The sequence below is a fragment of the Sturnira hondurensis genome, unplaced genomic scaffold, assembly GCF_014824575.4.
Source record: "Sturnira hondurensis isolate 20B ecotype Veracruz unplaced genomic scaffold, ASM1482457v3 Scaffold0007797, whole genome shotgun sequence".
Classification (NCBI taxonomy): domain Eukaryota; kingdom Metazoa; phylum Chordata; class Mammalia; order Chiroptera; family Phyllostomidae; genus Sturnira; species Sturnira hondurensis.
In genome coordinates, this window is record NW_028080428.1 from 493,049 (window position 1) to 521,026 (window position 27,978).

The following is a 27,978-nucleotide window of genomic DNA, read 5'->3' on the forward strand; positions in this document are numbered from 1 at the left end:
CAGACGGCTCCCTGGGGCAAATATGGCCTGAGAAAGAATATACATTATTTCCATTGAGGTTTGCTTTGCCCTGCTGCTATGAAACGGACACTTAGTGAAAACCAACCCTGGCCAGAGACAATCCCTGTGTTTCTTCGACTATTACCTGGAAATAATGTCAGTAGCATTTTGATCACTGGTCGATGAGCTTTATGTGCATACTGTGTGTCTCTGTGTGAACTGAACTCAATAAAACACCTTCAGGGAAGAAGGCGTTCAGGACCTTTCTCCTTTGAGGGACTGGTCACCTTTTCTCCCCACACAAATCACGCATTGGGCATTTTTATTCTCATCCATGACAACCGGGGGAGTTCTGCAGGTGGAGTCCCCCATCATTTGTGGGTTGGCCACCAACCCTCTGAGCGATGAACAGAAACGAATACTCCCTGTCCTTTCCTTTGATGGGGCAATAAATATTTCAGTAGGAGGAAGAATGTGACTGTCTCAACCAATGACATTCAGAATGAATGGTTTTCCTGAAATTTCTCCTGTCTCTTTACCACATGCCTCCAGGACACCCATTCTATGCCTCCTCATCTTTGGAAGACATCTTGCAGAGGAAGCAGAAGAAGCTTGTATGGCTGGGTGGCTTTTTTTAAAAAGATTTTATTTATTTATTTATCTTTAGAGGGGAAGGGAAGGAGAAAGGGAGGGAAATATCAATGTATGGTTGCCTCTTGTGGGTTCCCTGCTGGGAACTGGCCTGCAACCCAGGCATGTGCCCTGACTGAGAATCGAACCTCCATCCTCTGGTTCGCAGGCCCGTGCTCAATCCACTGAGCTACACCAGTCAGGGCCTGGCTGGGTGACTTTTGATTCCCAAACTAAATTCCACGAGACACCTGGAAGGTCTGAGAAAGAGGTAATGAGAGAACAGGATTTGTGGACAGAAGCTGAGTGCTTGGGAAGGGGGGAGAGTGGGGGAGGGTCTGGGGGAACCAGGAGCAGGCAGACCCAGGCATGAGCTGGTAGCACCCTGGGGAAGCAGCATACCCCTCACAGAGTGGCTGTGTAGGGGCAGCTGAGTGATCAGCATGGGAGCCCTGGGCTTCAGGACTTCACTGTGGCCACGATGGAAGAGTCCCAGCCCTTGAGTGTGCACGGCCCCAGTGTAATGTGCTAATCTCTTTGCACAGAGGACTGAGCCCAAGTGGCAGCCTTTATTTTTCCCACCTTGTCTCTCTGGCTCTGCCCATGCCCATAGGATCTAAGCAGTTCTGGTGGGAAGAGTTTATGGGAACAAGCCCCCCTCCCCCAAATTTACTGACGTGAGATTTCCTGCTGGAAATTTCCTAGAAGGAAATGGTTACTTAAGTTAAAATTACTTTGTCCTGTTGGAAATAAAAATGTGATAGCATTTTCATGTAGGGATTCAAAAATGAATCTAATCTCTATGAAGTAAGATTCATGCTGGCTACGTCTGTTTATGCCCTTTTTCTTCATTTTATATTTGTGGTGGGTGCGCCTGGCGCTATGTCTAGAGAAGCTTATTTGTGTTGAACAAACAGTTAACTCAGTGAAAGGTTGTGGTGAAGCTCTTGACACTGATGTTAAACTGTGGCATTGTCTATAGTGTATTTTATGTTTTCAGAGTCAGTGTTTCAGTTTTCATTTTCTCGAACACTCACTAAAATTGAGATTTAACATTAACATTTTAAAAAATCTTGTAGCAAACGAAGGTTGATATTTCCTTTTAGTTTGTGTGTCTTTGATGTCTAGTGAGTTTGTGCAGATATTCATAAATTTATTAGTAGTGTGAAGTTCGTCCTGAAATTGTGTTTTTACCTTTGCTTACTTTTCTATTAAAATATTTATTCATGTTGATTTAATAAAGATTTATAGCCATGGCTGGTGTGGCTCAGTGGATTGAGCACTGGCCTGAGAACCAAAGGGTTGCCGGTTCGATTCCCAGCCAGGGCACAGGCCTGGGTTGTGGGCTGGGTGCCCAGTGGGGTGCACGTGGGAGGTAGCCACACATTGATGTTTCTCTCCCTCTCTTTCTCCCTCACTCTAAAAATAAATAAATAACATCTTAAAAAAATGACCTTTCTTGGTCTTGAAGAAATTTTAATTCCATCTCCAAACTTGTTCCATTAGATCACAGTACCACATTATACATTCCATCTTGGGACCATTGTCCAGTAACTCTTTTGACAAATGATTTACTGTTCTTTGTCCAGAAGTGTGTCAACTTCTCTGTCTCAAATTTCACCACTGTAATTTGGCTATACTGGCTAGCTGATATGGCTATTTCCTCAAAATGCAGGAGTATAATCTCATAGACTTGGTGGTTTTTAAATTACTGTTAGAACGTGCATGTCATAAGTACATCTTACCATGGAAATGATATTCAAAGAATTCAATGTAGACCCCTCAGTAGCCAACTCCTTTGTCCACAATCTGTTTAGACAGAAAACCTTAGCTCTGTATGTCTCTGAATTTAATCTACTTTTTAAAATATATTTTCAGCATTTGAATGTAGAGACGACTTTCCAGTTAAACTTGCCTGTCCACCAATAACCACCAGGCTGTCTTCTGACCGTCAAATGTCCAGTCGGGGCTGACGCTATCATGGTGGGCAACATAGCCTCTTGTAATTTAGCTGTTACAGTCTTATCACAGGTAACTTAGAATGCCCCACCTTTTATAAGTGGTTTATTTTCTTTTTATTGAATTTATTGGGGTGACACTGGTTAATAAAACTATATAGGTTTCAGGTGTGCACAATTCCACAGCACAACATCTGTACACTGTATTGTGTGTTCACCACCCCAAGTCAAGTCTCCTCCCATCACCATTTATCTCCCATCCGCCCGCCAACCCCAACCCTGCTCCAGCTCCTTTTATAGGTTAGCAGGCGTTATTTCTCACATAACTGTCTATCCAGGGCCCTGTATCCTGTCCAGAACTAAAAATTATTTTGTCGTATGCTCACCCTTATACTTGCTCAAAAAGCAGAATCCAATAGAAAATACAGAAGCGACTTTCTATAACTTTTCTACTTCCTCCAATCAGATAAATAATGACGTGGCGGGAAGACCCTCTGACCACGGTCCAGGTAGTTGAGATAAAAGATCGTCCCACACAGAGAGGGAAGTTTTTTGTAGATGTTGTGACTGGTCATTGGTAAGCAAGGAAGGAAAACACCATACCCCAAACATTTTGCTCAACAAATTCTAACCCTTTCAAAAACATGACAGTTGCTCAAAGTCGAGTGCTGTCACCAACTAAGGACAATTGGGGCCACTGCTAGCGATGACACCTTGTCTCATAAATGCAGCTGAACAGAACATAATCCCTAGTCCTCCGATTAGTGTTGCCAAAGGAGTGAACAAAGCAGAGAGAACTTCGAATAAGTAACCTAATCTTACTCTAAGTTATGCGGTATGATCTGTTAGGACCATTCAGAATTTTTCTAGTTTTCTTGGCGGAGAATGGTGTGTATTCTGGATGAGTTCTTAAAAATAAGCATTTGAAGTTCTACAAACTGATGTTACATATCAGTTTCTAATGTGCTGAGATTATTTTCTGAATCATCTATTAAATGTCTTGAAATTATGTACTTGCTCACAAAAAAACTGGATTGTTTCTGTATATAACACTACTTCCATATAAAGGCCATTACAAGCATTTGACACTTACATTGTATGAGGTGTGTTTGGAGGCGATAATGAATAATCTAACATTATGGACTTGCGAATTATGTATTTGGCTTCGCAAGTACATACAGTACAGATGTGAACCATCTGTCAACGCTTCCTTGTAAATATTTGTTGGAGTGTTTTGGTAGAAATGTTTGGTCTAAGTGGTGCAACTAAAGTCAGAGTTTTTCAATGCCACTGACCGATCAATTGCATTTGCTCTAGATAAACAGCAAAATTGCCAAATCTACTATTTGTTTTATTGACCAGAATACATAGCAGCTGTCAACTCTGAACTTCACAGGTGCTGGCTCTTCACCATGGTCCTGGGCCTCAGGCCAGCAAACTTAGAAGGACAGACTGGAGGTTTCTGCTCTAACTCGTAAAGAGCATGGAAGATGTTTGTGTCCTCACACGAAGAAAGAAAAACTACATGAACTGAGAAACAACAATTCTTAGGTTCACCAAAGAATTGAGGTCAAGGGCACCCGCTGCCTCAGTTTACTGGGAGCCAAAGCTCGCTGCTGGAGCCCATACTGGGAGGACCACTTCGACTGTCATTGAAGAATTCTCAGAGACTCAGTAGTGTCTAGTCTGTGGTTTAAAAGCTCTGGGGGAGCGAGGCCCCCACACATTTGTGGAGCCCCACCAGGTTCTCGCTGTGGAGGTCAAAGAAAAACGCATTCTTCCTTCAACAGACAGAGAAGCAAAACTAACGATTTTGAGGTAGATCCAGAGCTGGAGTGTCTGCTCTTGGCTCTGTTCTCTGTGAGGAAGGCTGGACCTCAAGGGAAATCCATTACTGAAGTCTTACTGGACATGGAGAAAGGGCGTCCCCTCTAGCTTTTCTGTCTCACATGAAAGGGGAGAAAGAGAGACAGACAGACAGACAGAGAAAATAAGTCTCATCTGAAGATCACAGTACAGGGACTCTGGCCTACCACAAAGAAAAAAAATTGTTTATAATATAGAAGGTTTTTCCTCCCTAGGACCCAACCACCACATCAACAGGGCTCTGGGACAATGATAGAAAGTGACAAGGGACAGAGAGCTGCAGGCCACAGGTTCCATACAAGGAGTCTCCAGAGATTTCATATAAGAAGAGAATAGAGGAGCAGTAAAAAGTACACGAGAGGAAACTGAATCCTCTGACACATACAGCTAGATACGGAAGACATTCGACCCTACCCGTCTTCTAACTAGATAAACATTAAACCGAGCACTAAACACCCAGGCACCCCAACCCGATTACCCAATGCCCCAGAGGCAAAGCCAACAGCGGAGGCGGACTCAGGTATGTCTCGGAGTCTGGGGTGATCAGACCAGGAATTTAAAGTGACTGTGATTAATATGCAAAGGGCCTTACTGGGAAACGTGGACAATATGCCAGAACAGAAAGTAATATAAGCAGGGAAGTGGAAACACTAAAAAGAAACCAAATGGAAATGCTAGAAACCAAAACCTCTCTAACAGACACGAGTGCCTCTGACACGGCTAAGAAGCAATATGCCTGAAGATTGGTGAATAGAAACCTTCCCACTGGGAATGCAAAGAGAGAATAGAAGGAGAGAGTATAACAGAGTATTCACTGAGCTTTTTCCAAGAGGAAGGTCAAACACCAAATCAAAATCACTGGAAAGGTTCTAAGGAGACTTATTTCCTTTAAGGGAAGGCAAGTGCAAAAGTCCACCATCGCCTGCCAGGGGTTAGGGTGGAGATGGGTGGGATTGAATGTTAATAGCAGTGATGTGGTTTTTTTAAAAAAGACTTAATTGCTCAGTTTAAAGATTTTATTTATTTATTTTTAAAGAGGGGAACAGAGGGAGAAAGAGAGGGAGAGAAGCATCAATGTGTGGTTGCCTCTCATGCACCCCAAACCGGGGAGTGGGGGGGACCTGGCCAGCAACCCAGGCATGTGCCCTGACTGGGAATCAAACTGGCGACCCTTTGGTTCTCAGCCCACGGTCAATCCACTGAGCTGCACGAGCCGGGGCTGATGTTTCTTTTTGGGGCAATGCACATATTCTAGAATGAGAGAGGGGTGATGTCTGAACAAGTCTGAATGACTCGCAACCCCAGGGCTGTACATTTTAAAGAGTGGATTACGTCAATAAGACTTCAAAAAAATTGGGGGGTGGAAGATTTCGTACTGAGGTGACGTTCCCCCCGGTCTTTTCCCTTTGACGCCTCCAGAGCCCAGGTGCATTCACCATGTTTTATAATCTCAGAGCGTAGCTGTTTCCTCACGTCTCCCTTCCTCACTGCCTTGGAAGACCCTTAAAAACGGCCTTGTCTCACACACTGTGGGGGTCCTGCGACAAAAACGTCCTTGCAAGTGTCATCTGAACGGGTCAATAAGCTTGTAAAAACAAACCTCACAGGGAGCTGACCAAGGGGGCAACCCTCCATCACCGCCCACTCCGCCCCCAGGCCGGGGAAACTCGTTTTCCCAGTGAATTCTCGCTTGGATTTGACTTGAGGCAGAACGGCCTTAACCCCCAGGGAAGGATTGCACCATATTTCACTTGCTTTAACTGAACGCATGATGGTTTTCATGAACTCTTTTAATCAAAATTCAAGCAAAGCACTCGCTGTCAGTATTTTTCACAGAAAAAAAAAATCAAGCGCTTCTCATTTCCAGCCTCGTCGATGATGACACGGGACAAGGTCTGCAAACCACAGCCAGGCTTCGTTTACTCACAGGCCTGAGGTGCAGAGTCCAGCGCTGCGGCGGGGCGCCGCCCGCCGCCAGACGAGCCCAGCTTTCACCAAGGAGACCTTGAAACAGGGCGCCTGGCCTCTGCAGGTCACATCCCCGCCCAACAGCTCTCCCTCCAACTTTCAGGAAGCCGGCTACCTGCTTGATCCCCCAGATACCTCGGAGAAGCAGCTTCTGGGGTCCAGCCGTAGGGGCAGGAGGCGGGGCCTGCTGGGCAGGGAGAGCGGCCCTTGACACACACCAAACGCGGTGGGAGAAGAAGTCCCTGGACTTGTCCAGCTGCGGCCACCGGGGCTCGCCCGCTCGCCCTCCATGGCGTTTCACAAACTCCTGGAGCAAGTCGGGGGCCTGGGCCGATTCCAGATCCTGCAGATGGCTTTCCTCTGTGTCTCCTCCGTCTGGGTGTACCCTCACATTCTGTTGGAGAACTTCACCGCGGCCGTCCCGGGTCACCGCTGCTGGGTCCACACGGTGGACAACGCCACGGTCTCTGCTAACGGCACTGGGACCCTCGGGCAGGACGCCCTCCTGAGGGTCTCCGTCCCGCTGGACTCAGACCTGAGGCCAGAGAAGTGTCGCCGCTTCCTCCGCCCACAGTGGCAGCTCCTTCGCCTGAATGGGACCTTGTCCAACACGAGCGAGCCAGCCACGGAGCCCTGTGGGGACGGCTGGGTGTACGACCGCAGCACCTTCTCCTCCACCATCGTGATGGAGGTAAGAGGCGTCTTCACCTGCGGCGAGTTTGCGGTGTGGGAGTGGAGGGGTGACGCAGGTGGCGAACCGCAGTCATCACGTAGGTGCTCATTCCTTACTGCTTCAGCAGTTATTCTGCAACTACTTCATTAAATGCCAGACTCCTACATATTCGCGTTTAATGGACTAAAAAATAGACGTGGTCTTGCTATTAGATAGCTTTTATTTTTCAGAAGGCTAAAGGGGAAGCCATCAATTTAAATAATGTGTTTCACCTGTTATGCAAGGTCAGGCGTGCTCAGCCTGACCTGAAATGACAAGCATCTGGGAAAGTGATGAACCCGCCCAGGCCCAGACTGTGTCTCAGAGCAGCCACGTGAGGACACCTGTGCCAAAATTCCGGCATCAGTAAATTTTACAGCTTCTCCAGGGGTTGCCCTCTGTGGCTATGACTGAGACCCACTCAGTTTGAAATAAAACACAGCATTTGTAGAGCCAACAGGTTTAGAGGAAGCTTGCCAGAGGAAGTTAGGTTTCAGATCTTGAGATCTGAGTGATAAAGGTCAGTTAATGCAAAGGAGAAGGACAAGAAGCAGCCGCAGCAGCAGCAGGAGAGGAGGAAGCTTCCCGACATAAAGAAACCTGTAAGTTGTTCAGGCTGCCTCAGTGAGGTCTCTGCTGAGGGGCGGCGAGCTGCCGTAAGGCTGAGCTGTGACGCTTTCCTTCCCCTCCAGTGGGACCTGGTGTGCGGCTCCAAGTCACTGAACTCAGTGGCCAAATTCTCGTTCATGGTCGGAGCGGTGGTGGGAAGCATGGTTCTGGGCCATCTGTCAGACAGGTGAGTGTCTCGGGACCACAGCTCTCTTTCCTCTGGGGTGTTTTCATGAACTCACGAGTCGTTCTCGCGTTAAGAAACATGGATTATGAAGCTGTTCTGGGGGGTCTGGGAACCCAGATGAAGATGTACAGTCAGTGTGGTGAGTGCTGTTTTGCCTGCTGTGGGTGCTACATGCAGGACACAGGAGCAACGCCTCCTCTGGACATGGTGGCGCTTCCGGACAGGATTTAGAGAGGAGATGCCACACCATGGGGTGTAGAATGATGGGGCAGAGGAGTGACCCATGGGAACGGAGAGGAACATGGGCCACAGCATGAGCTTCAGCCTGTTTGAAGACACAAATATGGAAAACCACGTGACAGGCCGTGCCCAGACCCTCCTGGATCTGGGTCTCCAGAGCATGGACGTCATGTCATTGCTTCTCACATGTGATGAGTAGACATTCCTATCAAACTTGTGTCATGCGTATTGCGATTTTTCTCTTGGTGGTGGATCAAAAGCCCACCATTGTTCTAGTAACCTTGATTTTTGTTTTTGAAAAAAAAAAACTCAGCTTTTAAAGATAAATTTTTCAACCATGGAAGGTAATTAATCTAATGACAATGCTGTCACCATTTGTGGGGTTAGAATGGCAGTATCCTGTGCTTAACAGTACAGCTTCTGAATTAGATAGCTAACCATTGCCACCACCCAAGCATGTCTCCCCTGAAAGATATGGAGAATCAAGGTGCCTCTCACCATCTACTAGCATATTGTCTTCTGTTATTTCATCTGAAATCCACAAATTCTGAAAGTATGATGGTAAATGTAACTAAGTGTTCAGAGTCACCAAAGGGGCCCACATGAAGACACATTATAATTAAAATGGGAAAGGCTAAACATAAAGAGAGAATCTTAAATTAAGAGCAGCATGAGAGAAACCATTAGTTAACCACAAGGGAGCTCCCAAAAGGCTGTCAGCTGATTTCTCAACAGAAATACTTCAGTCCCGAAGACACTGGCATGAAAGATTCCAAGTGATGGAAACAGGCAGGATCGACAGCCAAGACGACTCTATCCAGCAAGGCTATTGTTTAAAATTGAAGGCAAAATAAAGAACCTCCCAAACAAAATAACTGAAGGAGTTCATTACCACCAAACCAGCATTTCAACGAATGTTAAAGGGTCTTCTTGAAGAAGATGGGGGAAAAAGAGAAAGAAACATAGGTATAAAGAATAAAATGGCAGCCCTGGCTGATGTGGATCAGTGGGTTGAGTGCTGGCTTGCAAACTGAAAGGTCACTGGTTCAATTCCTGGTCAGGGCACAGGTCTGGGTTGCAGGCCAGGTCCCCTGTTGTGGGCATGCAAGAGAAACTGATGTTTCTCTCCTTCTCTTTCTCCTTCCCTTTTCCTCTCTCTAAAAAATAAATAAAATCTTTTAGACAACAACAACAAAAGAACAAAATGGCGATAAATAAGTACCTCTCAATGATTACGTTAAATGTAAATGAATTAAATACTGTAATAAAAAAGACATAGGACAAGAATGGATAAGAAAACAAGACCCACGTATGTGCTGTCTACAAGAGACCCACCTCAGAACAGAAGGTAAACACAGGCTGAAAGTAAAGGAATGGAAAAAGATAGTTCATGCAAATGGAAATGAAAGGAAAACTGGTGTAGCAATACTTCTATCAGAAAAAATAGACCTCAGATCACAAGCCATAACAAGCGACAAAGAAAGACACTACACAATGACAAAGGGAACAATCCAACGAGCGGATGTAATCCTAGGAGACATCCATGCACCAACATAGGCACCTAAATATATGAAGCAAATCTTGATGGACATAAGGGGAGAGATCGACAGTAACACAGTCATGGTAGGGGACTTTAACACCTCACATCAATGGACAGATCTTCTAGACAAAACAATCAACGAGGAAACAGTGGCCTTAAAGCACACACTAGACCAGATGGACTTCACTGATATTTTCAGAGCATCTCATCCCAAAGCAGCAGAATATACATTCTTTTCAAGCACACATGGGACACTCTCTAGGCTAGACCACATGTGAGGACACAAAACGAATCTTAATAAAGTCAAGATTGAAACCATATCAAGCATCTTCTCTGATCACAATGGCATGAAATTAGCCATTGGCCTTATAATAAGGCATGAAATTAGCCAAAGGCCTTATAATAAATTTCCTATAACCACTGTTCAGTCTAGCATATCCTTTTGCCTCATGCCGTGAAAACACAAACACATAAAGGCTAAAGAATGTTATTAAACACTGAATGGGTCAACATTGTGATCAAGGAAGAAATAAAATTACCTGGAGATACATGAAAATGAACACATGACAACCCCAAATCCGTGGGACACTGCAAAGCAGTCCCAAGAGGGAAATTTTAACCCATGTTACACCAATAGATTTAATTTTTACAAAAGAAGCAAGAAAAATCCCAAATAAAAAAAATCTAACCTTACACCTAAAGGAACTAGAAAAAGAACAGCAAATAAAGCTCAAAGAATGTAGAATGAAGGAAATAATAGAGATTAGAGAGGAGATAAATGACATAGAGACTAAAAAACAATATAAAAGATCAATGAAACCAAGAGCTGGTTCTTTGAAAAGATAAACAAGATGGAAAAACCTTTTAACCAGAAAAAGGGAAAAAGGATTCAAATAAATAAAATCAGAAATGAGAGGGGAGAAGTAATGACTGACATCACAGAAATACAGAGGATTGTAAGAAAATATCATGAACAACTATATATATGCCAACAAATTGGACAATCTGGATAAAATGGATAAATTCCTAGAAACACAAAATCTTCCAAAACTGAATCAGGGAGAATCAGAAAATTTGAATATATAGATTATAACTAATGAAATCAAAGCAGCAATAAAAAAACTCCCAACTGCCGGGGTCCAGCCTCGGCAGGTCTCAGGGTCCCCGCAGGCTGGACGGTGCAGGCGACGAATGATGAGTCAGACACCTGGTTGGATGCTGGAGAAAAGCCAGTCTCTGTGGGTCTGACCGAACTCCCAGAGTTTGATTTCAGCTTTATTTTTATAGAGATTGTTACATAACATTAAAGGAACAGGTGCATGGTGTGATCAGTTAAGCAGAAAAAATCAATACAGAGGTAACTAGGAAAAGTACAGGAAATTCCATAGATTCAGTTATGTTAAAGAAAGGTTATTTTGACCAGGAGAGCCATTAATCAGACAATTAGAAATAGCTGTAAGTATAGAGTTTTAAATGTCTTACTGTTTATTAAAGTTCTTAGAATTTGGCATGAGGCAAAAGGATACGCTAGACTGAACAGTGGTTATAGGAAATTTATTATAAGGCCTTTGTGATGTCTAACTTAGCTATCTATCCTTCTGTCTAAAATATTTCTTTATGTGCTATGAACTCTAAATCCTTGGTAATTGTTTCTACGTGCTTCGTTTGTAACAGTTAACCAGCTTCTCCTGCTTCTTTACCTAATTCTAATTAATACATATTCCTGTCCAAGGTAGAGGAGGGGCTGTGACTCCATCAACTTTTAGATATTCAGGGGCTACCCCATCTGGGGGGACTTTGTTCTGTGGCCAAGAAATCATTCTGTACAACTTCATTGGAATTGAAGGATCATTGACCTTGAAACGCAGGTGTCTAAAAATCCCACCACCTATTAATCTCAACAACAAACAGGCAGGGAGAGATAGACAGGAAATCCAGCCACAGCTGCCTCTGCTGTGCAGATGCATCTCATCCATCCTGACTGTGTCGAGGGGCGGCTGCTGGTCGGCTCCGACACCCAACAAATGAAACTCCTGGACCGATGGCTTTACAGGTGAATTTTACCAACACTCAAAAAACAAACACTTATACCTCTCAAACTATTCGAAAAAATTCAAGAGGAGGCAAGATTCCCAAACTCATTTTATGAGGCCAGCATTATTCTAACTCCAAAACCAGATAAAAACACTAGAAAGAAGGAACATTATAGGCCAATATCCCTGATGAACATAGATATGAAATATTTTCAAATCAAAACATTAAAAAGATCATTCAAAATGATCAAGTGGGATTTAATCTGGGGATGCAAGGCTGGTACAATATACTCAAATCAATTAATGTGATATACCACATAAACCAAATGAAGGATAAAAAACATATGATCATATCAATAAATGCAAAAAAATGTTTGATAAAATCCAACACCCACTTATAATAAAAATCTCAGCACAGTGGGAAAAGAGGGAACGTACCTCAACATCATAAAGGGCATGCATGACAAACCCACAGTCAGCATCATACTCAATGGCCACAAACTAGAAGCCTTTTCCCTAAGATCAGGAACAACACAGGGATGTCTGCTTTCATCCCCCTCATTCAACATAGTACTGGGAGCCCTATTCCACTGGGCTCATTATTCCATTGTGAGTTCTTTGTCAAATATTAATTGACCATAGAGGCGCGGTTTGCTTCTGTGCTCTCTATTCTGTTCCATTGACCTATATGTCTGTTTTTCTGCCAGTACCATGCTGTTTTGATTACTATAGCCTTGTAGTATAGTTTGATATCTGTGATTCCTTCGGCACTGGTCTTCTTTCTCAAGATTGCTGTGTAACCAAGTCATATTTTTGAATTGTGGTCGACTGTGGATAATGGAAACTGTGGAAAACAAAACCATGGGTAAAAGGGACTACTATATTGCAGGCTGTGTTGTATGGTTTCAGTTGATCTCAAAGTGCTGCTGGTAACATGTGGGAGAAGAAGCTTTGTCAGACTCATATCTATTTACAAACAGGAGGGCTGCTTCTGAAATCTAGTGTTGATTCTTTATGGTTTCAAGTACCAAGTTTTACTTACTAAAACATTGCCAGAATTTTAAAGTGTGACTTCTTTTGGATACTTTCTGCAACAGCTTGTCAGTAGTCCCAGGTCTAACCTGTTCCTGTCTCTCAGGTTTGGGAGGAGGTTAATTTTCAGGGGGTGCTTACTCGTGCTCACCATCACCGGGACCTGCACGGCCTTTGCCCCCACGTTCCTCATTTACTGCTCACTGCGCTTCTGGGCCGGATTCTCTGCCATAAGCATCATGACAAACAGTTCGGTGCTTAGTGAGTAAAAACTTTGGATCTCTGATATTTTCCAAGTCCTAATTTTGGCTTTGAAATTCCAACTTTGTTTGAAGTCACCATCCCCTTTGTGTTTTCTTTCAGTTATAGAATGGATACTGCCCCGATTCCAAGCCATGGGAATGATGATGGCCATCTGCTCCGCGTGTATGGGGCAAATGATTCTGGGAGGCCTGGCTTTTGTCATTCGAGACTGGCACGTCCTTCAGCTGGTGTATTCCGTACCATTACTGATCTTGTTTCTTCTCTCGAGGTATCAGCTGTCTTTCTTTCTTTGTGTTGAGGATCCTGGGATGCAGGTGCCTGGAACGAGGACACAGAATTCTGTTAGGTGCTTAGTCAACACTTGATCACGTGCCCCGCTGACATGAGTCTCATGTACGATTCAAGAAGTGAAGAGGTAGGGCTTCCAGGGAGGGTCAAGGGCACTCAAAGTTGGATTTCAGAGAACCACAGTTTTTTTGGTATAACATTCCAAATGTTGTATGGTGCACAGTTACTCTAAAAATTATTCATTGTTTATGTAAAATTTCTGTTTATCTGAGAGTTCTGTATTTTTATTTAATGACCCCCCAAAATAAAGGGCATCTGATTGAAGTCAAATCCCAAAGAGATAACAGGTGCTTCTTCGTATATGTCCAAAATATTGCTTGGGACGTACTTACATTCAAAGATGACTCATATCACAGTCTGACTGAATTCAAAGTTACCTAGGCACACTGATTTTACTCGCTAAAACTGGCAGTATTCTCTTGAATGCAAGGTTGGCCGACAGGACTCCTACTCGGTATTCCCAGCTGTGAGGGTGTATTATGTGGAGTGGTTTTCCTCACAGTTTCCTAGTTACGGTACAGGAGAACTTCAGTTCATGTTTTCTGAGATAACAAAACAGGAGGCAGGCATGAGAGGGGTGGGGGGAGGCATCTCAGGACAAAGGGTGTGTGAAAGGGGGCAAATGACACTTTGTAACACTTCTGTCTTCGTCTTCAATCAGGTGGATGGTGGAGTCTGCTCGGTGGCTGATTATCACTAACAAACCCAAGGAGGGCTTGAAGGAGCTCAGGAAAGTCGCCTACGTGAATGGAAGGAAGGATGTCGGAGACGCCCTCACCATGGAGGTGAGGAGGACGGAGCTGCGTGCGGGATGCAGGGAAGACCTGACCTGACATCCACACTGGGTGGTGTCTGTCAGATGAATGCGGGGTGGAGTGCTGGTCATTTCACCTAACTCCCCTGGTTCCCAGGGCCTGTCAACAGTGTTCGGGTTCACACTGAGGGAGCCTGTGCTGTTGCTGAAAGAACTGGGCACGGACAGCTTACTCAACAGAGGCGGACACCGCCTAGTACTTTCAATTGTACCGATTGTGTAGATCTCACTTAGCAAAATGTCCTCAAGATCTATCTATGTCACAGCAAATGGCAGAATTTCCTTTATTACTAATGAATAATATCCTATTGTATGTATATGCCACACTTTAAAAAAAAATCCATTGATGGGAATTTAGCGTGTTTCCATGGTCTGGCTTTTGTGAATAGTTCTACGACGAACAGGTGTGTGTGAATATCTGTTCAGGATCCCGTTTACCATCCTTTCGGATACATACCCCGATGAGAGATTGTGGGGTCATGTGATCGCTCCAATTTTAACTTTCTGAGGCACCTCCGTACTGTCTCCACCATGGCCACACCACTCCACATTCCCGCCAGCAGCGCACAGGGCGTCTTGTTCTCCACGCTCGCAGCAGCACTTACCTTTTCGTACTTTTTCACTAACAGCCATCCTAACTGGTGTGAAGTGGTAACTCACTGTGGCTTGGATTTGTGTTTCCCTAACAATCGCTGACGATGAACATTTGATCACGCACCTGTGGGCTGTTGGCACAGAGGTTTTGGAGGAATGTCCGTTCCGTTCCTCGTATGCCTGTTTTTTAACTGGGTCATTTGGCTTTTTGCTCTTGAGTTGTAGGCGTTCCCTACACGATTTGGTATCAACCCTTTGTCGTGGGTATGGTCTGTAAACACCGTCTCCTGTCCCACAGGAGCCTTCTCCCTTTGTCAGCTGGTCCCCAGAGGCGCAGAAGCGTTGTGGTTCGATGTCGTCCTGCTCATCTGTCTCGCCCATCTTTGCGTGTTGCCTGTGCTTCTGGTGTCCCATCCGAGGAACCACTGCAAAGACCCACGTCAGGAAGTTTTCTCCTATGTGTTATCAGGGAATTTTGTGGTCTCAGGTCTTACATTTTAGTTTGTAACTCACTTTGAGTTGACTTTGGTGTACAGTGTAAGTCTCCAATTTCATTCTTTTGCCTGTGAATGTCCAGTTTTCCCAGCGCCATGTATCGATGACGTGGCTCCATCTCTGTTGTAAATTCTTGGCATAATCGTCAGGGATAAATTAACTGTATTTGTGTGGGTTAATTTCTGGACCCTCTGTTCTGTTCTGTTGGTCTCTGTGTTTGTTTTTATGCCAGAACCATGTTCTTGGTCACTACAGCTTTGTGATATATTTTGAAATCAGAACATATGATGCCTCCAGCCTTTTTTTTTTTTTTGCTGAAAAAATGCTCTGACTTTTAGGGGTGTTCTGTGTTCACCCCTAAGGGTGTTCTTAGGGTGTTCTAAGATTCCCTAAGAATCTTAGGATTGTTTTTTTTCTATATCACCCTTAGGAAACACCCTTAGAACACCCTTAGGATTTTAAGGATTGTATTGGATTTGGAGGTCACTTTGGATAATCTGAACATTTTAACTATATGAAGTCTTTCAGTTTAGGAACGTGGGATGTCTTTCTATTTTTTTATGTCTGCTTTAATTTCTTTCTTCAGTGTTTATAGTTTCAGTATGCAAGTTTTTCAACTCTTTGGTTAAATTTATTCCTAAGTAGGTTATTATTTTTAATGTTATTATAAATGAAATTATTTTCTTAATTTCATTTTTCAGAGAGTTTGTTGCTGGTGTATAAAAATGGCAACCAATTTTTAAATGTTGATTTTGTATCCTGTGACCTTATGAAATTCATTTGTTATAACAAATTTTTGGAAGTGTCTTTAGGGTTTTCTATATGTAAGACCATGTTGTCTGCAAACAGTGATAATTTTACTTCTTTCTTCCAGATTTTTTTTTCTTTTTCTTATCTACTCGCTCTGGCTGGGACTTCCAGTCCTATGCTGAGTTGAAGTGATGTCCTGCGTAGTTCCAGATGTTAGAGGCAGAACTTTCAGGTTTTCACCACTGAGTATAATGTTAGCCGGGGGCTGTTCATATGTGACATTTAAGGTGAGTCTCTTCAATACCGAACTGGTTGAGAGTTTTCATCATGGAGGTGTGTTGAATTTTGTCAAATGGTTTTTCTGCATCTGTTGAGGTGATTGTGTGATTTTTAGCCTTCATTCTGTTAATGTCATGTATCGTATTTATTGATTTGTTTATGTTGAACCATCCTTGCATCTAGGGAATAAATCCCACCAGTGTATGTTCCTTTTGATATGCTGTTGAACTTGGTTTCCTAAATCTTATTAATGACCTTTTTCATCTATGTTCTTTTCTTATAGCCTTTGTCTGACTTTGGTATCAGGGTTATGCTGTCCTCCTAAAATGAGTTTGGAAATGTTCTCTCTTCTATTTTTTGGAAGAGTTTGCAAAGGATTGGTGTTCATTTTTCTTTATTTTTTAAAAATATTTTATTTATTTATCTTTAGAGGGGAAGGGAAGGAGGGAGGAAAAGAAACATCAATGTATGGTTGCTTCTCGTGCGTCCCCTGCTAGGAACTGGCCTGCAACCCAGGCATGTGCCCTGACTGGGAATCGAACCGCGATCGTCTGGTTCACAGGCCCATGCTCAATCCACTGAGCTACACCAGCCAGGGCTAATTTTTCTTTAAATGGTTGGTGAAACTCACCTGTGAAGCTGTCTGGTGTTAGGCATTTCTTTCTGGGATTTTTTTAAATTACTGTTTCAATCTCCACATTAGTTATCAGTTGTTTGGGATTTCTCTTCCTTCCTGATTCAGCCTGGGTAGGTTGTGTGAGACTGGATATGGTGGCTGGGAAGCAGACGTGGCCATGGGCGTGGTGGGCGAGCCAACCACGGTAGCAGGACTGGCGAGTCAAGAGCTTGTGCTCCTGCTTGCAGACCACCCAGGGGCACTTGCAGCTCGGCTTAACTGGGTGTCGTTAGACAACCCCGGTGCCTTTGCGGGCCCTGCCCCCTGAGGTTTTACATGCTTCAAGATCCCAACAGACTAAGAAATTAAAAAAAAAAAAGACCGTCATTCAAACCATTCACACCTACAGACTGCGTTTTCTCTGTTTTATAAACGAACTCTCACGACACAGAGGTAACAATATGGCAGCCAGCTTTTTAAAACTAGAAATGTATTGGGAGGAGGGACGTTTTCATAATTTTCAGATTGTGTATTCTTCATGAATATTTTGCGATGCTGGTTGCAAATGTGCATTTCCAAACTTGAAATATAGATGTGAACAGTGTGGACCAAAAAAAAAAAAAAGATATTCTTGGAACCCATTTTTCCAACCCCACCCATGACAAAAGCCCATGGTTCTGGGTTTCTGGTGTTGGACGCCAGAAGGAAAAGCCTTCTTGACTCCATTCTTCCAAAAGCATGAGCCCAGTGTTTTGCTACTCAGGCTGGTTGACCACCTGAAAGGACATTCTTGATCGTGCGGGTCCTCCGTTAGGGTGGCCTTTCGTGTCTCTAAATCCCCTTCCTCGTGGAATTTTCCAGTGGACTTCCTAGTATTGCCTCATTTGTAGCCGAGAATTGAGTCAATATTATTTGAATAATAAGTAAATTTGCATCTCAGGCACGCTGGATCTAGTACCACACTCACATCTGCGACCTCCTGTGTGGAGGTCATGTGTGGCCTCTGAAATCCTCATGAGATAGGTGCTGTTATTTTCCTCCACCTTCTTCTCTGACTCCTGACTCTTCTACTTAGTCTTTCTAATGACAAGGAAATTGAGGGTTAGAAATATTTAGTTACATTCCCGAACGTACATATCTAGCACGTTGTAGTATCACCGACTCACTCAGATCGTGACCAGCTCTGGGGACAAATCGTTCTGCACCGAGCTCTCCCCAGATCCCATCCTCAGATTCGCGGGGGCACGATATGCCAGGCTTTCCCTTAGAGCGACCGGGTGAAATAAAGACTCCTAGGAAACGTTCTTTTTTTCCTGAGATGAAGAGTTTTTCTGCAAAGGCCAGCCAGCGGAGACCCAGGCCCAGTTCCCAGGCCTCTCATGCCCGTCTGGTGTAAATGGAGCTTTGGGCCCTATTCCAAGGGCCTCCTCGTCTGCTTCCCTTCCTGAGTGGCAGGTCTGACACACACCCCCTTTCCGATGTCTTGCCGTCCTCTTGAATCTCATGTTTAACGTGTGTTTGTTGCTGCGTGACCTCCTTGAGGCTTCTCGAACACTCCAGGTCGCCTTTCATGCCCCTTTAGTGTCTGTCAGTGCCTCGTCACTGGCTTTAATAAACAGGAGACAGGAAGGGACGCGGTCCGTCTTGCCCTCTGTGTGGGACCTCGCAGTGTCTACCACGCTGGGAAGACTGACCAGTTTGTGGTTGTCGTTGTCGTTGAAGGTTTTGAGATCCACCATGCAGGACGAGCCGGAGGCAGCCCAGACCAAACCGACCCTGTTGGACTTGTTCCGCACACCCAACCTGCGTAAGAGGATATGTCTCCTGTGCCTTATGAGGTAGGCATCACGGCGCGCGGGAGGAATGTTGGTGCAGCGGAGACATGATTCTGTTTCTCTCGAAGGCCATAACGTGCTATAGGAGCACATTTGAGTTAAAACACGAAGAAGCCACGAAGATAATTGCTATGTTTAGAGATAGTCAAAAGGCTAGGGAAAGACTGGCTGCACTCACCATGCAGTGAGGAGTGTTGTCAATCACATCGCCCCGTCAGGCTCATCGCCACCGGACGCAGAGGCTGAGGACCTCAGTCATGGCACAGATTTTGATTTTAAGTTTCTTCACTTGTTCTGTTTTAACTGAGGCAAAACTACAAACAGTAAAGTGTACAAATAATACAGCTCTATAAATATTTACACCTGTAAATATGCAGATGAGGATATAGGAAAAACTCTAAAACCCTAGAAGGACCCATTATGAATTCTCAAGAACAATACTCCCCACCTCCAGAAAAACGTAATAACAATTATGACCTCTATCACCATACCATATTTTATGACAGTTTTTAAATCATCATTGGGCAAAGACATGTCCAACAAAGCTGACGGGGCCTTTATTCTTTGTCGCCCACGACTGGCTGCCTGGCTGATGTTATTTATCAGCACCGTTCACGTGACATCAGCTGCCAACCGGATGACATCTGTCTTTCTTCCGTGCACCGCAGATTTGCCGTCTGCATCCCCTTCTACGGCCTGGCTCTCCACCTGCAGCACCTGGGCAGCCACATCTTCCTGTTCCAGGTGCTCTTCGGCGCAGCCTCCCTCACAGCCAATTACTTCGGGCTTCTGGCCCTGAATCATCTGGGCCGGCAAGTGAGCCAGGTCCTCTTCCTGCACCTGCTGGGGATCTGCATTCTGGCCCTCACCTTTGTGCCTCAAGGTGAGAGAGGAGCACCGGGCGAAGGGAGTGTCTTAGCCCTTTTCCTCGAGGAATGTACTCACACCTGTCTGAGGTCAGATGGGAAGGGAGAATGGGGTTCTAATGATTTCCCAAAAGCAACCTGATGATTGAGGGCAGATTCCGCCATTAAGCGGCTGGGGAAGAGTCCAAAGCCAGTAAAAGTCGGTTCACCTAGAAGGTTGTCTTCATCGTATCTCAGAAGCCCCCGTAATTGGTGCCATTTACTCCTGACCATTTCTCTAAGTAAGCAAATGATCACTTGCTCTTTGGCCCATCACACTTGTAGTTGTAAACAACAGTGTCGTGTCTAGTATATAATTGTGTCTCATGGGATGACACAATGCTCTCACTTCCTCTGTCTGGGCTCTTTTTTATTAGGTCCAATTCACTCTCTGATTGCTATATACCCACCCGTGTGGCTTGCATCAGGTCACACTAATTTCTGTTCTGGAAGTCCTCTTGACTTCAAGGGAAGAAAAATCTCTGGTCTTCAAGCAGGAAGTGTCCGACGGAAACAGGGAGTTGAGCAGTTACAGCCTCTCTGAGAATCAGTTTTACTGAATCAAGTAACCGCATGTAACGGATAGGGGCCCCAGGTGGTCCCCAGGCTCTACTAACTCCCAGGTGACTGGGCTTCACTCCTCTATGAACGTCAACAATGATGCAAGTTTGCCACCTTACAACAGACCCCACCCCACCCCCAGCGTCATAATGTTCTCACGAGGTGTTTTTTAATGGGGTAGAGAACACACTCTAAAATTTCCTTTCAGAGATTTCCAAAGTCTAACTAATTCTATTCCCTAATACAGGTCCTTATTCTTGCATGTTCAAATATTCTAGATCAAGCCACTCTCCGGCTTATGCATCGACATGAGTCCCATTCTTTTATGACTCTCTATTCCAGTGCCATCAACCTTCATGCCCGCACTGGACATGCACCCAGGTGTTAAACCCTCTGAGGACATTAACGAGCCCTGCACCCCTCAGCAACTGCTCACACCACAGGCCCACGCAACACATGAGAGGCAGAGGAGACTCCGGATGGAATAACTGAAAGCAAACTCTTGCTGGCCTCCTATTCCCCTCTTCGTCTTTGGCAAATTTCTGTTATGTAGGGAGAGCGATGCAATCACTTAGATTTTGTAAATTCTCCGTTGAAGCTCTCAGTTATAGATGAATCACGTTTCTTAGCTGTTAGTCCCTGCACATTCTCCGCCTCTGGACGGTTCCTCTATGAAGTGTTTAACCCATGCAAATGCCTTCAGAAGTATCTTTCTCACTGCTGATCTGGGGGGTAGTGATTCCAACAGCTCAGATTTCCTGAGTCTCCCTGGTCTTCCTCTCCAGAAATGGAGACCCTGCGCATGGCTTTGTCCACTCTGGGGACCGGATTTTCTTCTGCGTCACTCATGGGTTCTTTTGTCCACGGCCATGAACTGATCCCCACCATAATCAGGTAGGAAGCTCTGTGAGGCTGAAACGAGGCCTTTCCCAGCTGATGAACATTTTTGCCGGAAGTAAACTCAGGCTGATTAGTTATCAGAACAAGCAATTGCAACAAGAACGATGTGTAGGCAAAGTTCACTCACGGCTGACTTTTGCCAGGCCCTGGGTTAAGTCCTTTAATGTGTTGTCTCACTTACTCTACTGAACCACTCAAGGGTTGAGGCTATGAGTAGGAGTATTTTTTAAATAAGGAGAATGTCTTGATGCACTTGTGTACTGAAAAAAAATTGTAAGCAAATATAAGACAGCACATTTGAAATGTGGTAGTACATTGTCAGCCTTTACGTGTCTAAACACTGCTGTGCTGTGTCCCATAATCAGAGCAAGATAAGAAACGACAAGTCCCCCGTGTGGATTTTAACCAGAGTATTTTTGTACTGTCGTTTGCACGCCAGGGCAACAGCTTCAGGGGTCCTGGGGATTCTCGGTAATATTGGGGCAGCCATAGCTCCCCTCTTGATGATCCTGACTGTGTATTCGCCCCACCTGCCCTGGATCCTCTATGCCGTCGCCAGCTTCATCCCCGGCCTTCTTGTCTTCCTCCTTCCTGAAACCAAGGATCAGCCTCTGCTTGACTCCATCCAGCATGTGGAGAAGGAGTGAGTAGCCCCCTGGCTGTCCCCTGGGGGAGCTGAGTGCTACAGGGCTCTGACAAGGGGCGGAACAGAAAGGAGACCACCGTCCCCTAGGCGGGTGCAGACCTAGGCCCTTTCCACGTGGTCGGTGCCTTTGGTTCGGCTGCAGCTGGAGCCCTCTTGTAGTGACTTCAGACCCCCCCAAGGCTCCTAGCCCTCGCAGACCAACCTTGCCCAGCCTGCGCCAGCAGGTTTAGTGGTGACGGTACCCTCATGTGACACCTGTCCGGCCCCAGCAGGTTTTCACAAACACGCACAGCTCCCAACACCAGAGCCTCATCCTCAGGCCCTGGTCGCCCTTGGCCCAGGAAAGGAGCGTCGGGAGCTCTCTGGGACTGCTGGTTCCTCAGGCCCTGGTCCCTGAGGAATTGGAGGGAGGTTGGGGGGGTGGGGGACGATGGACCGGAGCCCCTCCCACAGGTGACAGTGTATCTCTGGGGAAGGGGTGCCCTCCTTCACCTGCAGACCACGAGGTTCTCACTGGGGGTGGACGTGTTGAGAACACAGGGAAAAGAGTGGTAAATATGGGTGGTTGAGAGGACCGAGACTTGGAGAGGATCTATGGCGAACCTGTGGTAGGCTTTCCTAGCCCTTTCTGAATCCCTCTGGCCAATGCCCAGGCGTCCGAAGGTGAGAGTGGAAACTGCCGGAGCCGCCTTCCCAGGCCTGGCCTGGAGCCCGGTCTTGTTCTTCACAAAGTTCACTCAGACCCTCAGGGCCGTGAGCGTGGCTTTCATCACAGCAGGCTCTATAGAACGGGAGAACGTATACGCTTTTTCTGTTTTTTTAATTGTTGCATTTGTTGGCTGTGTCCTTGTTCCAGGAGAAAAGGCTCTCGGAAAGGAAAACGGGAAGACACCTACATGAAAGTGACCCAGTTCTAGGGGATTCCAGCAACGGCCTGCTACTCGGAGAGCCAGATTGGGGGAGGGGGGGGCGGAATGGGATCATCCCTCGATATAGGCAAATTTTGGAAAAGAAGTAAATAAAAAGCTATAATGAAAAAGTGGATCTCGTTGACCTTTGCAGCACTAAATAAGTATATATAAAATGCCTATGATTAATCACCATGAGAAGTTTGAGGAGCCCTGGCCAGTGTGACTCAGGTGGTGGGAGTGTCATCCTATAAAGTGAGAAGTCGAAGATGGGACTCCTGGTCAGGGCACATGCCTGGGTTGCAGGTTCGGTCCCCAGTCAGGGCGCCCAATCTCACACCGATCAATGTGAGACAGTATTCCCTCTCTCCCCCCACCTCTAAAATCAATAAGCATGTCCCCCTGAGGATTACAAAAAACAAAGAAGTCTGAGGAAGGTTGTCAGCGTTTAAAGAAAGCATAATAAAATATCTATATAAATTTTGATCCCTAACATGTTTGGGGGTAGAAAGGATAGTATTAAAAACATTGATTCTGCCTCAGTTACTTGGTAGAGTAATTGATAGAGTAATTAATTACAATGAAAAAAACCACCTACTTTTGGAAGAATTTGAAAAAGTTACAAATGTATCTACCAATTAAAAATAAAGTGATTTAAGGAGGAGAATCACAGAAGGAGGGGGCCTGGCTGGTGTCTTGAGTAGCACATGCTAGATTCTGTCATAGCAGCAACGGTCAAAGCAGCGAGAGCGGGTGTCTTCGCACGTCACAGGGAGCGCGGAGACAGACCACGGGCAATGTAACAATTAATATGTAATTCCGATATAAATCACTGGGCAAAGTCAAGGATTAGGCAACAAATAACCACGAAATACTTAAAAATAAATGACTAATAATGGGATCTCATACCCTAAACCCCCAAATATTCTACTTTAATGGAAAGTTAACTGGAAAATATAAACCATAATTTTCAGTAGAAAACTTGGCTCCAAAATCATGGGATAACAAAATGTTTTGAGGAGTAAAGCAAATGCTAGACTTCAGCGACGGGTGATTTGAATACAACTCATTGAAAGCCACTGCTGGGCAAGGCCTTAACAAATGATTGGAGAAAACCAGAAAAATGTTTCACCAAAATGATAAAAACAGGTCACTTTCAGGGGTGGACTTTTAGGTGATTGTTACTTTCTCCTTTGTTTCTGCCCTCAAAGTTTAAATAAGGAGTATGTGTAGCCCCAAAACATAGTAAGGTGTCAACAACGAAGGAGCAAATGAAGCGATAAACGATTTTCAAAATGTACCACGAATAGGTGGAATTCTCACCAACGGCTACCTGTTTGGACCTCTGCCTTGGTGTACCAAACGCCTGACTCACTGTGACTCCTCAGGGTCCGCCGCATTCACGACGCGAACATTTCCCCATTCCCCGAGTGTGGGGATCGGATATACTTAGATGTTAGCAGAAACCTTACCTTGGCCTGTGGGGTAAGATCTGTCACCGTGGAAAGGGCCAAGGAGAAATTGGACAGCTGCTATATAACTCCCTTCCAAGACAGCAAATCAGAAATAGGAGGGTGTGCTGGTGGATAGCAGGAGTCACTCCATCCCTCGAGGCCTGAAGCACACAGGGGTGCAGTTTTCAGTATGTCTCCCTTTAGTTACTTGCAGGACCTGACTTGGCTCCACTCCAGTCTGTCCCTGCAAATACCTGAGTGATCTTGGAAGATACCTGTGGATGACCGTTAGCAGAACCAGATACTAGACCCAAGCGGAGCTTCTTTCCACTTGTGGATGGTATCTTCACCCGTGGCAAATTTTCTTCGATGGACCTTCGAAGCACCTCCAAGGCTGGGCAGTAATTTTCAAAAGCAGCAGGAGCTGAAGCCCCCAAAGAACTCAAAGACAAAGAAAACAATGTGACTTCAAGTGTAACTTAAGTCTGATCTGAAGCCGAAGGGCACAGAGACGAATGTGGTCAATGACGCATGCTGGGTGGGAAGCCTGATGCTTTTCACGGGCGAATCCTGGCGGTGAGCGCTGGGCTGGGTAATGTCAGACACTGGCTTATTAAGGGATAGTTAGTGATTTCCTGAGTAATGTTGGGAAAGACAACAAATACTTTTATAAAAGTAAGTGGAAAATATAAAAGTGAGAGCACCTGTGTACAGCAAACAACAACAAAACAAACAAACAAACAAACAAAAACCCCACAGGATTTCAGAAAATTATTGCTGAGGAAAAGAACAAAGCCATCAGGCATTCTTGAAAACTGGAAAACATTTTTGCTTTCATTCAGTGGTCCTTTGGTTTAAGCCAGAAGACTGTATTTAATGCAAAGAGAAAGAACATAATTTAAAATTCTATATGTAACGCTAGAACTGTTATTAAAAAATAGTATCTAAAAGGCCCTGACTGGTGTGGCTCACTGGGTTGGGTGTCTTACCACAAACCAAAAGGTCACCAGTTGGATTCCAAGTCAGGGCACGTACCTGGGTTGCGTCCATCCCCAGTTGGGGTGCGCAAGAGGCAACTGGTCAATGTTTCTCTCCCTCTCTTTCTCCTTCCCTTCCCCTCTCTCTAAAAATAAATAAATAAAATCTTTAAAAAAACATATCTAAAAGGCTGGGGGCATTTAGCAGTGTTATATGTTAAATTTTTATGCAGAACAATATAATATTTTTAAGTGATGACTGTTATGCTTTAGTTTTGCTCTGGTCCCAAACACACATACACATTTCTCTTTCTTTAATTTCCTCACTGGTTTGCCAGGACAGACCTAGCCGACACCTGCTATATTGGCATAATTATTCAGTGTCCCCTTTCCCTACCCAAAGTGCTTCAGTCTTGTTCTTACGATCATCCTACCTAAGGGCTTTCTCGTCAGGTCAAGTAGTTAATAATGAAGCCTGAAACCTAGACATGCACAGGAGGGGAACTGTCAAGGTGAAGCAAGCAACCTTTTTCTTTGGGGTTCAAAAATCTTTGTCCAAGTGTAAGAAAGACTTAGGAAGACATCCTAGTTAGCTAGTCCTGTCCCCCATGCCATCCCTGCAACCCTAAGACTCGCTAAAAATCCGAGCTGGGGAAGGAGTGTCAGAAACAAGAATGTGCCCAGGCTGGTGTGGCTCAGTGGGTTGAGTGCCAGCCTCGGAACCAAAGAGTTGCCAGTGTGATTCCCAGTCAGGGCGCATGCCTGGGTTGCAGGCCAGGTTCCCAGCAGGGGGCGTGTGAGAGTCAACCACACGTTGATGTTTCTCTTCTCTTTCTCCCTCCTTTCCCCTTCTCTAAAAATAAGTTTTTAAAATCTTTAAAAAAAAAAGAAACAAGAATGTAGGAGCAGATGAAAAACTGATCAGGTATGTGCCCCTCACCCTAAATGGAGAAAACGAGCTCTCCCACTCAGTAGGAAACCGAGGTCTGAGGAAGAGACCTAAGGCAGAGGACTAGAAACAAGAATAAACTTACTTAAAAGTTAGTCTCTGTTTCGTTATCACCATGCACCAGCAATTTTCAATAAGTGATGACATCCTCCTACTCATTACCTAAAAATACTTCGCTGGGCTATGCTCTAAACAACTGATGTGACTCTGGTTAGGGTTTAATAATCTGTAGGCTTCCAATGAGCATGTTTTGGTTACTCACCAGTTGCTAAATGACATATTCTGGGTGGGCATGGGATTGGAGAGCCCCCGGTCTCGCTCGTACAGTGGTCGCAGGCATCTGTGGACCCAGCAGCACTCAGCTTGTTTCAGAAATGAGTTTGTGAGGTTTCGAGGCACACATCGGTCACACTTGGGACCCTCATCTCTGTGGTGGGACGCATTCCTGCTTTTAAGCGATGGATGCACAAAAAACAGTGAAAGCGTGGTGACTGGAAAGCTGAAGAACCTAAACTTGATCTATGTCAGTGATGTCATTTTATGTGACCCCTTGGAGCTCTTTCTGTGTTTCAGACTGAGGACAGTAAAACAGAATGCAAACTGGGAGATGTAAATGTTTGGTGAGTGAACATTTCATTTTATATATGAAATACTTATCTGAATGTGACAGCGTTTTTTAAATTAAAAATTGCATTTTAAGTGCTTTGAAGGCTAAAGAAAAAGTAAGAAAGCGAATTGCTGTGTTGGTGTTACGATTCAGTCATTGCCTAGGTTGTAACTTTTGCTGATGTTTATTTTCTTTTTTTTTAATTGCTCACTGGACATTTACTTATATAAAATATTATAATATCAGGCTGTAACCAAAGGATTTATGTTCAAATGGTGAAGCAGAATAAAAACTATCAAGTAAATAGTTGTGCTTTGCAACATTTATTTTATTCTACAGTTTTACTTGTGTGGTTATGTACATAAAGTCTAATAAAAATTGTCCACGGTCTCATTATGTGTTTCCTTTCACGGTTATTAATACAAATAATTTTGACTTCTAGAGGGTGAAGGGCTTAAAGTATGACCCATTCCAGGTGGAAAATAGGGCAGGTTTGCACCCCTGAAGTCGGGGACCCGGGCCGCTCAGAGGGGAGCTCGCCCGAGTCGGCACATGCCGTTCTCAGTGCTCCCCTGACGCAAAGGGCAGGTGGCTGTCTGGAAGGGCAGATGGCAAGCCCACGCCTCTCTAAGCCTCAAACAGGCGAGAGTGGCTAACGCTAAGCCCCGATACCTTGAAGGAGTTTCAGAGTCTTGCGGAGGGGGCCCTGTTGGAGAGAGGGAAACCCCGGGGTTGGGAAACAACAGGACCACCGACCTCGACAAGGCGCCGGAGAGAGACCCCCGCAGTCACAGCCGCCAGGACGTGCTCAGCCGGGCGGAGGCCCGCACGGGACGGAGGGAGCAGCGGACTCCTCCTCCCTCCTCCCGCGTGCGTCGCGGAGGCTCCTTCCCCGGACAAGGGCGAGAGAAGAAATCCTCCGAAGTGGCTCCGAGTGCAACCTGAGATGACCGAGGTCACCAGTGCCGACCGCTCTCGGGCAGAGTGGGGCCTCCAAAAAGAAGAGGTTATATATATTCTTTCTGAGTTACGTGTGCGCACAGCCTAGTTACTTGGCTTTAGAGAATCCCAGTGCAGCTTTTACACTGGTGCGTAACGGGGAGTCACTTTCCTACTTGCTGACGAGGTTGCGTTGCTGGCGGCGGAGGGTAACGCTGTGGTTTCCCTCCCGAGGCTGTCTGTGTTCACCTGCGGCTGCATCTTTATCGTGGAACCCCCGGACACTCATGCAGAGAATGGCTGGTGTGCTGGAAACCGCTGGGTTCTGCCCCCACGTGCGGGGTGCGGCCCCCACTGTCTGC

General features: G+C 45.2%; 1 protein-coding gene across 1 annotated transcript; it reads left to right on the forward strand.

Annotated features, from left to right (window-relative positions):
• The first annotated feature begins 6,649 nt into the window (after positions 1-6,649).
• Positions 6,650-22,780, forward strand: LOC118991642 (solute carrier family 22 member 9-like). The gene is made up of 10 exons (XM_037052979.1): positions 6,650-7,113; positions 7,827-7,930; positions 12,882-13,036; positions 13,139-13,307; positions 14,049-14,172; positions 18,658-18,773; positions 19,439-19,653; positions 21,022-21,130; positions 21,576-21,779; positions 22,639-22,780. Exons 1-10 carry the CDS (start codon positions 6,712-6,714, stop codon positions 22,697-22,699), a joined length of 1,659 nt encoding a protein of 552 aa, XP_036908874.1. The 5' UTR covers positions 6,650-6,711; the 3' UTR covers positions 22,700-22,780.
• The last annotated feature ends 5,198 nt before the right edge of the window (positions 22,781-27,978 follow it).